This window comes from Corythoichthys intestinalis, chromosome 10, assembly GCF_030265065.1.
Source record: "Corythoichthys intestinalis isolate RoL2023-P3 chromosome 10, ASM3026506v1, whole genome shotgun sequence".
Taxonomy (NCBI): Eukaryota; Metazoa; Chordata; class Actinopteri; order Syngnathiformes; family Syngnathidae; genus Corythoichthys; species Corythoichthys intestinalis.
Genome location: NC_080404.1, coordinates 12,741,236 through 12,754,768, shown reverse-complemented (window position 1 = coordinate 12,754,768; position 13,533 = coordinate 12,741,236). Strand labels below are relative to the sequence as shown.

Sequence of the window (13,533 nt, the reverse complement as noted above, 5' to 3'; positions counted from 1 at the left end):
ATTCCATTGTAGATTTGGCTTTATGTTTTGGATCATTGTCCTGTTGGAAGATAAATCTCCATCCCAGTCTCAGGTCTTGTGCAGATACCAACAGGTTTTCTTCCAGAATGTTCCTGTATTTGGCTGCATCCATCTTCCCGTCAATTTTAACCATCTTCCCTGTCCCTGCTGAAGAAAAGCAGGCCCAAACCATGATGCTGCCACCACCATGTTTGACAGTGGGGATGGTGTGTTCAGGGTGATGAGCTGTGTTGCTTTTACGCCAAACATATCGTTTTGCATTGTGGCCAAAAAGTTCAATTTTGGTTTCATCTGACCAGAGCACCTTCTTCCACATGTTTGGTGTGTCTCCCAGGTGGCTTGTGGCAAACTTTAAACGAGACTTTTTATGGATATCTTTGAGAAATGGCTTTCTTCTTGCCACTTCCATAAAGGCCAGATTTGTGCAGTGTACGACTGATTGTTGTCCTATGGACAGACTCTCCCGCTTCAGCTGTAGATCTCTGCAGTTCATCCAGAGTGATCATGGGCCTCTTGGCTGCATCTCTGATCAGTTTTCTCCTTGTTTGAGAAGAAAGTTTGGAAGGACGGCCGGGTCTTGGTAGATTTGCAGTGGTCTGATGCTCCTTCCATTTCAATATGATGGCTTGCACAGTGCTCCTTGAGATGTTTAAAGCTTGGGAAGTCTTTTTGTATCCAAATCCGGCTTTAAACTTCTCCACAACAGTATCTCGGACCTGCCTGGTGTGTTCCTTGGTTTTCATAATGCTCTCTGCACTTTAAACAGAACCCTGAGACTATCACAGAGCAGGTGCATTTATACGGAGACTTGATTACACACAGGTAGATTCTATTTATCATCATCGGTCATTTAGGACAACATTGGATCATTCAGAGATCCTCACTGAACTTCTGGAGTGAGTTTGCTGCACTGAAAGTAAATTGAGTAAACTGAATAATATTGCACGCCCCACTTTTCAGTTTTTTATTCGTTAAAAAAGTTTAAATGATCCAATAAATGTTGTTCCACTTCACGATTGTGTCCCACTTGTTGTTGATTCTTGACAAAAAAATTAAATTTCATATCTTTATGTTTGAAGCCTGAAATGTGGCGAAAGGTTGCAAGATTCAAGGGGGCCGAATACTTTTGCAAGGCACTGTATGTCCTAGAGTTTTTCATTTAAATTTGGATGAATACGTATATCTTAAATTCTTCAACATTAAACCTGCTTAGTTGCATTAACCTTGATCGTGCAGTTTCTGTCATGTTTGTGGGTGGGTGGATGGATGGATGGATGGATGGATGGATGGATGGATGGATGGATGGATGGATGGATGGATGGATGGATGGATGGATGGATGGATGGATGGATGGATGGATGGATGGATGGATGTTTAGCCTTTTAATTAATTAGGTTCATATTAGTGAGAGATGTAGCCCCGACCCCCGTTCACCCAATTTGTTTAGTCTTATTAATGTACTGCCCCCAGCAAAAAGTGTATATGCAGGTTATGCTGTTATATCGTCCCTTCCAATGTTGAGACCAAACCTATGCCTTTGCAGTTCAGCTGTATTTGACTTGTACTTTTTTTAAGTACAGAACAACACATTTGCATTTAATCTTGAATTCTCTAATCCAAAGGAATATTTGTTTGTCTATGTCCAAGTACATTTTGTTATTCTCATATTAATGTGCAATATTGGTGTCCAAACTGTTTTTTCAGGTTTGAGTGGTATAAAATAATGAACATACACTACACTAAGTTTGGGGTCGTTGGGGCCATTATGAATAAAACATCTATGGGGCGCCGTTTGTAAAGCAGCACATGCTGAAAATTACAACAACATTTTCTCACATTTAGCGCCACACATTGTTGAAAACGTGGTGTGAATTTTTTGAGTCACTTTTTTTTTTGCACATTTACCAAATTATTTAGTAACTTAAATATTCATTTTTAGATAAGAGGTTTTTTACCTGAATGTTTAAATCCAGAACTAAATATTTAATTAAAACGTAAACAGACAGTCTGAGCTGCTCCACCAGCTTTTATTTTGTTACTTCCGATCTCCAGTCATTTGAATTTGAGTATTAAGCTAAATATTTATTTTAGAACGTTACCTGATTTGACAATTAGGATATAGGATATGAATTTAAGATTTAAATTAAATATTTAGTTCTGGATTTAAAGAATCAGGTCCAAAACTTCTTATTCAAAAACAAATATTTAAGTTGCTAAATAATGTTGTAAATGTGCAAAAAAAAAAAAAAAGTGACTCTAAAAATTTCACACCATTTAAACACTGTGTGGCGCTAAATGTGAGAAAATGTCGTAATTTTCAGCATGTGCTGCTTTAAAAACAGCGCCCCATAAACATCTGCCTGATTATGATGACCACTTGGGTCTGTTAGGCCACTGTATTTTATTGTCGGTCCCTTGGGGTTACTCGGAAAGCAACGTGTTTTTGAGTCCACCATTGGAGGTCACTGTTTTCCAACAATTACACTGTTGCCATCCAAAGCAGCACTTTGACAAATGTTTAGTCTTGGAAAGAAATTACAAACTTATAAAAAAAAATTAAAAAATTTAAAAATCAAAAAGCAACTCGTCTTTTTAGGTTTCAAATCAAGGTAATTACCATAGTAAATTAAAGTACAGTAGTTAAAAACGACCTGTATTGCGCATGCGCCTCATTACGTTCAACAAAGTATGTATCCTTTTACCAAAATACGCCAAAGCAGCGACCAATGAGATGTGAGAAAATAAAGATCAATTCATATTTGAGCGTACATGGACTGCTTGGGCGTTACTGTATTTTTTGCAAGCCCAGAACAGTGTAACTGGAAGCTCAACTTGAATGTTATATTAAAGTCGTTTTTTTTGACCGGGAAGTTTGGGTTTCAACTTAAATCGAAGTAACTCCACTGAGTCATATCTGTACATTTGCTCTAGGCGCGGCTGCGAAATGGGTGTGGTGGGAAGAGGAACTTTGACGCTGGCAGAGAAGAGCTGTGAAGTCACACCTACACGCCCACGCTAAACGAACGTGCAGAAAAAGAAGAAGAACAAGATATTCAAGCACGATGCACCTCTAATACACACTGTTGTTATTATTATTATTTTTTATTTCTAAAGCTTGGAAGGTGTGGAGGCAGCTTTCTGGTGTACGGAACAAGGTACAGTTAAGTTTGTTGACTGACGTGGGTGGAATCATTGTTTCCCTCGCAAATGCTTTACTTGAATGTGTGGTGATATTTCCGTTTCCTTATCAATTGAGTTGAATTGACCAGACTCAGTGCTCTCACCTTGCTGCTAAAGTTATTTTACTCCGTTTTTTTGCAATCCAACATAAGGGTCTTACTGTCTGGCATAGACATAAACGCCACATTGTTCAGCTTTCAAAATAAAATAATGCATTGAGCAATTGACACGTTGTAACGGTGCTTTGTATGGGCGATGGGTGCAGTCATAGCACACGCTGTTACTTGACACGACTACAGAGATTGTTCAAATATTCCAGAACAATGAGCCTGGTGCAGCTGCTGAGAAGCCACATCTTTGGCCATCTGATCATCTGCTACGTGTTCCTGGTCAGCGGCATCATCATCAACGTGCTGCAGTTATGCACCCTACCTCTGTGGCCGCTCAACAAACAACTGGCCCGAAAGGTCAACTGCAGACTCGCGTACTGCATCAGCAGCCGTAGGTCCTGAAATCGTGCGGGTGGCATAAGGCAGCCAAACTAATGAATTTTCAATATCTTCTCTTAGAGATGGTAGCAGTTTTGGAGTGGTGGTCTGGAACGGAATGCATCCTCTATACTGACCCAAAGACATACCCTTTGTATGGAAAAGAAAATGCAATTGTGGTTCTCAACCACAGTTTTGAGATAGACTTTCTGTGTGGCTGGACCTTCTGTGAGCGATTGGGAGTTCTCGGGGTAAGACAGTTTAAAGTGCATACGACAGGATAAAAGAAAGTCTTGAATAGCATTATTATGTGAATTAGAATCATATTTTGAGACGATTCGACTATATACAACAATTTGGCAAAGCGCAGATGACGAGAAATGACCTTTTAGCCACGCCTACCATTATAGACCCTACCCACCGACGTCACAAAACCACGTGCTCGCTGTGTCGTTCCGCCCACTTGTCCGTCATTTTGTCTCTGTATTAGCATTGTTTTCAATTGATCGAGGAATTTAAAATGCATTTCATGGAAGACCCGGTGCTTTCTGATGCCGTAAACTCACTGGATGTGTTGCATAAAAGGCGTTATGTGGAAAAGCTTCGTTCTATACAGTCGCCAGATCCATATTTGATGCCCAAATCGATGTTTTTCGACCCACTGTCTTCGCCCTGTCTGCCTGACATCTGCTACGCTGATAATTACAATTATCTTGTCCACACAAAATCAGCCTATTCCCACGAAAATTTGAAAAACTTCAAGAGCTTGGAGGCTTATAAATACTTCGTTGCTGGTTGGGTGAAACAGGTCCTCGTTCGGCAGGAAAGGTGAGTTACGAAATTTTCAATTCAAAATCTTTTGTTATTGCTAACATCCACTGTCAAGTCTAATGTATTTCATGTCGTTTGTCAATGGAGTTAAGGCTTTTAATGTTTATATGGTTTAGCGATAGCACTCTCACTACATACATACGTGTATGTTGTCGGCGATTAGCCTAGCAATGATCTTAATTGTGGTTATTTGTCAGCCCCGTAGACGAGGCCAGTTTCTTTCACTTGGTACCAGCTAAATATTATTCAAAAAATAACGATGGTGGAAGAAAGGGAAGTCACAAACATCTTGAATTTGAAACTATGCCGTACTACGTCGTATGTTGTCGGCGATTAGCCTCGCAATGATCTTAATTGTGGTTATTTGTCAGCTCCGTAGACGAGGCCAGTTTCTTTCACTTGGTACCAGCTAAATATTATTCAAAAAATAACGATGGTGGAAGAAAGGGAAGTCACAAACATCTTGAATTTGAAACTATGTCGTACTACGTCGTATGTTGTCAGCGATTAGCCTCGCAATGATCTTAATTGTGGTTATTTGTCAGCCCCGTAGACGAGGCCAGTTTCTTTCACTTGGTACCAGCTAAATATTATTCAAAAAATAACGATGGTGGAAGAAAGGGAAGTCACAAACATCTTGAATTTGAAACTATGTCGTACTACGTCGTATGTTGTCAGCGATTAGCCTCGCAATGATCTTAATTGTGGTTATTTGTCAGCCCAAAACCCTCTAAGTATATCTTAAATGCATCTTACCGTATATAAAATGACTACTACATAGTCTGTGGTGATTTTTTTGGTGCCCAGTTTTCACGTCGAATTGCAGCCGTCCATTTCGCTCTCCTCTTTGGATCCCTCGGAATACGGTAAAACTTCAAGTCTCTCCTTCCATCTTCTCTGTTAGTGCAACTAACAGCCACACACGCCTTCACCATTTTGATTATTAATGTTAAGGAGCAGAAAAACACGCCGTAAATAGGAGAAATGTACGTAGCCGTAACAGGTTAACACTATGTTTTGACGGACTAGTGGGCGGTACCATTCAGGAGAGCGGAGTTGTGACGTCACGTGGGTAGGGTCTATAGGGCTCTAGCGTCCCCAACAGGAGGATGACGTCGGCAGGGTTATGGTTTAATCTGATTTAGAATTGAACCCATTGAGGGGGAATTATTCAGAACGAGGAAAATGCGACGAAGAGAGTCGCAAAATGTCATTGTTTCAGTCTCTCTACGCCAATATTTTTACTGAATATTCTTTTTATCGAAGTATGTTTCCCCAATTGCTAAATAAATAGTATGGTTATGACAAATAACAGTCTTGTGCTAAATGGAATATGAAATAATGAAAATGTATTTATTCAGTACGACATGGCAAAATTACTCCATAATGGTCAAAACTGTCAACTTCACCTTTACTGTCGTACCCACCGAACCATATTTTATGCCATTGTAGTTAGTCAGGCTTTTGTCATTTCCCTGCTTCAGACAATGTAAACAAACCAAGAGGCATGACAGCTAGCAGACATGCTAACCTGAACCGAGTGACGTCTGAAAGTCTTATTTTCGCTTTTCAAAGCGAAAAATCACACAAAACTAGCCCGGATCAATTCACACGGCGGCGGGGTTGCCGCTTGTCTTCGCCGATCGGTAACCCGCCCGGCGGCGAGCAAGTTACAGCTCATGTCCCTGCTACAGACAGGAGGGCTCGCAGGGGAAGCAGCTGGAGAGTACCGCCGTACAAACCGGCAGACGTTGGAGGAGCGCGTAGCTGCCACATGGTCAACACGATGGTGTAAAATAATGCTTTACTACACGGCGAAGACGTAAACAGAGAGTGGCGTGCAGTTGTTGTGCAGCTAACATAGCAGGATGTGTCTGAGGAGAACTTTTCTACATGTCTCTCCATAATCAAACATAAGGAAATCATCCTTTATTTATAAAAGGTTTTTTAGTGTTTACTTTGTAATCGCTGTACTCGCGCCCATTTTTAACTCAAAGTTGCAATTTCTGTTGGGGTTGAAAATAAGCCAAGGATAGCGCTCTCCCGGCCGCCTGGGGGGGGGTGTTGGCTGGGTTGGTGCGACAAGCCGTCGGCCAAGTGGCATTTTCAGTGGACAATCAGCCACAAAATGCAAGCCACCTCCGTATTAAAACGTATGCCATGATCAAAGTATTTGACATAATAAAAAATACGATGTTTACTCACTTCCTCGTAAATTCAATAGTCCCACAGTAGTAGGACTTGTTTTGGCCAATATCCGCGGTGAACGGGAACCTTTTGAAACCCAAAAAGGCTCACACGCCTCTCCATGGTGCAGCAACAATTTTCTGCAGCCGTTTGCCTGGCGTGATGTGAAAAATAAACAATTTAATCCGCCAAATGCTCTAAAGCAAAGCTGTGTTGTGAGATGCTGACCCGGATGACGTCACGTTCGCAATCGTCCTAAACCCGTGACTGAAGCCGGAAGTCACTCATTTTCATTGGGCGGGATTCAAAAATTACATTTATAAAACAATCGCTTCCACCCACATCCAAGCAGTTCTTTTCATTCAGGGGCATAAAATACCACGTGAAATATGAAATAAACATGCTTTTTGGTGTCATACGCACTTTAATGCAGTGCTTCTCTATTATTTTCTGTTATGCCCACCCCCAGGAAGACGTGAGAAATGTTTCGCGCCCCTAATATGTAATGTAAATAGTATCATTTGTCTATAGAATTAGTGTGCACAATGGCAGTACATACACATGCTGGATAGATTACATACTTCCGGGTATGTTGTCCCGGGCCTCAGGACCATAGGGGCCCCTGAATAACCTTTAATTTATTTTACTTTACACCATTTGTTTGTGTAGGGGTGGGGGGGCTGATGACTGATTAAAAAGAGACGTTATTAGGCGAGGTGGACCGTACACAATCAGCAATGTGAGGTGTAGAACCAAGTATTAAGTGAATCACTTGTCATTTTGAATATGATGACATCCTATTCTATGCTACCTGATCACTAATCCTGACACTGATAGTTTCTTTTCATGAGTGTGTCTAATTGCGCCCACTCGTGAATCCCATCAGATTTGTAATAGTCCTTCAGACAAGTGGAAATGCTGCGCGGTGGCCGCCCCAAGGCCACAGTCCTTCCCCAGCCAATGAGGGGATGAGCCAGTGCAGCCCATCCCTCCTCTTGCAGCTCCGGCAAGGGGGCCACCGCCATCCCCCTGGACCCAGGGTGGTCCCCCGTACCATCTGCGCCCCTATTAACTGGCCTTCAGGGAAGGGATAAGGGAATACGCCACCTTCCCCACGACAGCCCCCACCCCCGTACCAACCACCACCGCAATCCCCAACCTACACGGCACACCATGGGACCCCCACTGCCCGCTAGGCACAGAGCAGGATAGGATCCCCACCCAGAGTTGGTCACACCCCGCCAACCCACCAGCACTCAGACGGCGACCCACGCCGGGGCCCAAGGAAGATACCCGAGTAGACAAGAGAGTGGAAGGTGAAAACAGCAGAGAGCTAAGAAGCCGCATGGGGGCGGCGCAGGACCAGACCCAACCCTCCCTAACCCCGCCACTGGCGGCACAGGCGAAAAGGAGCCCCGCCTCCGGATCCACGCAATGAGGAAAAGTGTGTGACCCACCTACCACCCTATTACTGTGGTTGCCAGGTCCCCAACTGGCAGCCATTACCCAGCACGAATAGGATTGTGTGGGGACGGTAGTGCAGTGTATGCATTAAAACAGGAGAGCCCAGCTGAGGGCAGTGGGACCGCCGCATGGGAGTTCTTCCCAGCCGCACATCCCACCGCCCCTCGTCAAAGCTCCTCAGTTGGGTTATAATGTATGTGTTGCGTTGAAAGAGGTGCGGTAATGGCAGGGCCGGCAGCGGGGAGGCAACTGTCACGTCACCCACCTACCCAACCGGTCCCAGCTGCCCCACATCCTCGGTGTATGATACATTAAAATAAAGGGGGAGCCGGCCTGGGACCGTATGGCCCTGTTCCGACTCACCCTGAAGACCTGAATGAGTGTGTAGGAGCCAAAGGTGAAATATATTTACAGTGCAAAGGTTAAGAGTCTAAGAGGTAAGGCTCCCGCAGGCGGGGCCCCGCCTGCCAGAACCACCGGTCGCAGGGTGAGAGAAACACCAGGGCCCCGACCACTCCCTGCTACAGACCACCCCCAACGCACCCCTCTCAGGAACCAACCCTGCATCCCCGAACGGGCGCCACACCACACACTGGTGACCAGGGGACAGCCACCTTCCCAGCAGGGGACAACAAGCCCCACCCCAGATCCCACGGACCGTTGGAGGGCCTGGCGATGACCCCGCCAACAGAAGAGCGGCAACGGCCTCCGCAGGCCCGGAGAGGTGGGTGGAGCTGGAGACAGGCCCAAGGAAAGGAGGAGCATTCAATGCCATCCATCTCAGTTAAAATTCATTGTCAAATTGATGTCAATGGCAATAAATGTACTAAGCCAGATTAACATTTTTTTCCTGTTTGTCAAGCAGAAACAACTTTCTTATAAAGAATCTTCAATGTAATTTTAATGTTTGTTAGAGTTCCAAAGTACTTGCCAAAAAGGAGTTGGCTTACGTACCTGTCATTGGTTGGATGTGGTACTTCCTGGAAATCGTGTTCTGCAAGAGAAAATGGGAAGAGGACAGAAAGACAGTGGCTCAAAGTCTTCAGAACCTAAGGGACTACCCTGAAAACTATTGGGTATGTGTGAGAGTTGTCTGTCATTATTGTCGTCGAATAACACCGTTGAAAAATAATTTTTTGGGTGCTAGTTTTTGCTTTACTGCGAAGGAACTCGATTCACACCAAAGAAGCATGAGATCAGCATGCAGGTAGCAGAAACCAAAGGTTTGCCTAAACTTAAGTATCATCTTCTACCAAGAACCAAAGGCTTCTGGGTCACAGTTCAAAATCTCAGAGGAACCGGTGAGTTTCAGTCACCATCAGTACTACACATCGCTTACTGCATGCTTCTTGTCAGTCAGTGCACATTTAAAACCCTTGTGTTTGTCTGCATAGTCAAAGCGGTGTATGACTCTACACTTAACTTCAGAAACAACGAAACACCAACTCTGCTTGGAATTCTAAGCGGAAGGAAATACCATGCAGATTTATATGTGAGGTATTGCATTTTGCTGGTGTAGTGTGCTTTCACTTACCAGTCAAAGTAACATATGTATTTATTCATCCTGTTTTTGAAAGCTGCTTTGGCTTACTTCCAGGAGAATCCCACTTGACGTCATTCCAGAAGATGAATCTGAGTGTGCTGATTGGCTCCACAAACTCTACCAGGAAAAGGTGACAAGTGCTTTTAAAATGTAGGAGGTTAGGCGTAACACTTAATGAATTAATATGGAACTTAATGAATTAATATGGAAATACCATACAGCCATGTGTATGTTTTGTACCAGAACGCCGCATACTGTATCTTAATAATTAAATTAATAACAGACCTCTGCGAATTTCAAACTCTCATTCTCTCTGTGCGAAGCATGATGTAGGATGATGTACCCGTGACATTTTATATGATGAGGCAGACTGTTGTTCCACTGACCTAGTCTAAAGAGGAAATAACTTTTTTATTATTCCTTTCTTCTCCTTTATGTTTAAATGTGCAGGATCATTTTCAAGAGGGCTACATGCAGACGGGGAAGTACCCCGGTCCTATAGTGAACGCTCCACGCCGCCCCTGGTCCTTGATCAACTGGTTGTTCTGGTCCTGCCTGGTCCTGTATCCACTTGGCCTGCTCTTAGTACAGCTCATCATTTCAGGATCAGTGGGGACCATCTTGGTTTCGACAGCGCTCTGCATTGCAGGTTGGTTTCACGCAACATAAACTGCAGCGACATTACCCTGTCATGAGGGTTTTACAGATCCTTCTTGCATTTAAGCTACTCCTCTTTGTTTTACGTGGCAGCAGATTTTACACCTGGTGATATAAATTCCATGGTTTTCTACTTAACCTTAGAGATATAAATTCGGCTGAGCACAGAGAGGTTTCAAAGTCCCTCTCCCAAGTAAGAATATTTATCAGGCAGTCTTATGTGCATTCGGATTAAATTTTATATAGTATACTGTAGTACAGGTAATCCCCGGATGACGAACGAGTTCCGTTTCTACGCTGGCGATGTAACCCGAAATTACCCGTAAAAGGAAATTTCCCTTTACGTACCCCTAAATACCCTCAAAATCTCAAAATACCTATCTAAAACATGTCATTGTACTGTTCTCGCCAAGATGTTGGAGCTAAATCGTAGCTAGACAGTGAGCTAAGCTCCGAAATGACAATGTCAGATGTCCATGTAGTTTGCTGACTTCATTCAGCTGCTGATGACATCAGCACTTGCAGTATTTAACTAAAATGAAAATGAAATGTATATCTTCCTTAACAGCAATTCAAATTTGCGTTCATAACTAGCTGCTGATACAACAATAACAATCCACACAAAAGATCAGCATCTATCAGTTAGCGTCCGTACATCCGTCCATACCCCCCACCTCTTCAATCTCTGCAGCAATGCTGATAGCACCCCTGCGACGATCTTTCAAAGAAAGCATTTGGATGTGACGCTCAGCACGTGCGCTCAGTTTCTTTGGACGACTAACCCGAGGCCTGTTCAGAGTGGACCCTTCTCTGCTGGATGATCTTAGCCACTGTGTTGCAGCTCAGTTTCAGGGTGTTGGCAATCTTCTTGTAGCCTTGGCCATCTTCATGTAGCGCAACAATACGTCTTTTAAGATCCTCAGAGAGTTCTTTGCCATGTGGTGCCATGATGGAACTTTCAGTGACCAGTATGATAGAGTGTGAGAGCTGCACTACAAATTTGAACACACCTGCTCCCTATGCACACCTGGACCTAGTAACACTAACGAGTCATTTTGGAGGGAAAATGACAAGCAGTACTCAATTTGGACATTTAGGGATGTAGTTTATAAGAGGTGTACTCACTTTTGTTGCCAGGGGTTTAGATATCAATGGCTATATTTTTTGTTATTTTAAGGGGTTATTAAATTATCTATTACATAAGCTGCACACAGAGTCACAGACTACTTTTCATTGTGTCAAAGTGTCATTTTGTCAGTGTTGTCCCATGAAAACATATACTTAAATATCTGCAGAAATGCAGAGGGTGTACTCACTTTTGTGATACACTGTATAATTACATTTGACATTTGAAGTATATGAGTAGATAAGAATACACAGTTTTAACAGTAGCGTTTTTAGCCCTGACTTAAAGGAGCTAACGGTTTGAGCTCACTTCAGTGCATCAGCTAACTTGTTCCAGAAGTGAGGAACATAGTAACTAAATGCTGCCTCACTCTTTTTGGGTAGAGTATTCCATGATAGTTGCTTTGCTTTGTTTCTTTGTAATAGTTTACAGCACAAAGGGAGATGAGGATGGAGAAAATGAAAGATCAAACAGATGGGAACATGCAGGTGGTCAAGACCATAATAATGATAATAGTAATAATGCTAATGGACAGTATATCGTGTACAATAAAAACTTTATGAAGGTATATGTCACTTCCATATTCCAATCTCAGCAAAAACAGTCATAGTTGTGAAAATCTTTTTTTTTTTTTTTTTTTTTTTTAAACAGTTAACAGTCTATAGTTTACAGTCAGAAGAAGCAATGTTTATATGTAGCCAATAACCGTTTGAAATGTGTGGTCTTGGCAGTAACAAGATTACGCACTGTCATATAAGCATGTTCAAAGTTCTGGCCATTTTTTAGGACGGCTATCACGATATTACCTTTGAAAGGAGCATTCATAAGGAGCATTCATTTGTGTTCTGTTCCCACGCTATTCTCATTTTGATGTTTTGAGTACAAGATTTTTTTTTTTTATGTGCAATAGCCGAAAAGCGTTTGGTGTGACAACTCATGACTTCGTTAGTGTTATGAAAAAGTTGATTCTTGTCTTTTATTGAGGGTAGTAAGGGATAGCAAGACTCATCTTAGATCCACCAGAACGCGAGCGAAAAGTTCAAAGAAGCGCGGTTCAGCAGAAATGACATGATCTCTTTGTGTGTGACAATTATTGCATTGGAGTTTGAATCACAGTACAACCCTGTGAACACATGATTCCAATGGTGTTAAAAAATGAACATTGACCTTAACCCGAAAATTCTCTTCCATTTAATCATTCCTTCATGCAAACGGTCTTTCTATTCTTTTGTAAATTGTGGTTTATAACTCCTCTTAGCTCGAACTTCCATCTATTTGCTCAGAGATGAACAGCATAGTAACTGAATAGGTCACGCAATCTTGCAACGGACAACAGGAAATTTATGGGTATACATTACATTTACAACCGTGTTGTCTTATTACTCAAATGAAAAGGTTATGTAACACATGAGTCTTCTTTAAAAGAACTTGAGACTTGCCAAAATGTGCTTATTCTTTTCCTCTGGGAAATATTGTACTAATAGGTTTAACTTGCGGTAAACTGTCTATTATCAAAGGTCTTTGCTTTTATGGCAATAAAACAAACTGAATAAAATGTACAATGTACTAGATAGCTGTATAAACAAATTTATTATTATTATTATGTATTATTAATTGTAGGAATATTCACACTTCCAGGTCACTAGGTTCAACGTCTCCTAACAGACGCACTATCACGTCATGTAGCGGCTTTGAAAAAATATTTTAAAATATATTACGTGACATGGGATGACAGGAAGACCTCAGTGTTTATAGCCGGACCTCACTTTACCATCATATAAAGGTTGAACTATCGGCCTTTTGTTTTTTTTGTTTTTTTGTTTGTTTTTTTCTTTTGCGGCTTTTTTTTTGTGACGGTAATCTCAAAATGAACATGCAAAGAGAACAGGATTAAAACCACTGTGATACAAGTGAAAAAGGAAGTATGCGTAATCACAAAGTCGTATAAACACTACCGAGATATCTGAACACTTAAGTTAGTGAAGTGAACGTAGTGTATGACATATTTTTGCCCTTTTCGGAATGTTGTTTGAAAT

General features: G+C 42.1%; 2 protein-coding genes across 13 annotated transcripts in view; one reads left to right on the top strand and one right to left on the bottom strand.

Moving 5' to 3' along the window:
• Window positions 1-13,533, bottom strand: part of LOC130922611 (uncharacterized) — a 38,230-nt gene that overhangs the window by 20,809 nt on the left and 3,888 nt on the right. For 7 of the 8 annotated variants that reach the window (XR_009064546.1, XR_009064548.1, XR_009064544.1 and 4 more), the window contains 2 exons: window positions 9,706-9,831; window positions 9,126-9,165 (listed from right to left, as the gene is read on the bottom strand). Coding sequence is in view for 1 of the 8 variants with exons in the window: in XM_057847479.1 (XP_057703462.1) it covers window positions 9,126-9,132 (7 nt within the window). In the remaining 7 variants the exon portion in view is untranslated. The other variant, XM_057847479.1, reaches the window with a different exon arrangement.
• agpat4 (1-acylglycerol-3-phosphate O-acyltransferase 4 (lysophosphatidic acid acyltransferase, delta)) overlaps window positions 1-13,533 on the top strand; it is a 39,660-nt gene that overhangs the window by 25,192 nt on the left and 935 nt on the right. For 2 of the 5 annotated variants that reach the window (XM_057847461.1, XM_057847462.1), the window contains 7 exons: window positions 2,953-3,702; window positions 3,771-3,940; window positions 9,086-9,247; window positions 9,319-9,472; window positions 9,566-9,668; window positions 9,769-9,844; window positions 10,165-10,363. In XM_057847461.1, the coding sequence (XP_057703444.1) occupies window positions 3,450-3,702; window positions 3,771-3,940; window positions 9,086-9,247; window positions 9,319-9,472; window positions 9,566-9,668; window positions 9,769-9,844; window positions 10,165-10,363 (1,117 nt within the window). In that variant the 5' untranslated portion in view covers window positions 2,953-3,449. Of the gene's footprint in view, window positions 1-2,952; window positions 3,703-3,770; window positions 3,941-9,085; window positions 9,248-9,318; window positions 9,473-9,565; window positions 9,669-9,748; window positions 9,845-10,164; window positions 10,364-13,533 lie in introns of those variants that run through there. The other 3 variants (XM_057847464.1, XM_057847463.1, XM_057847465.1) reach the window with 3 other exon arrangements.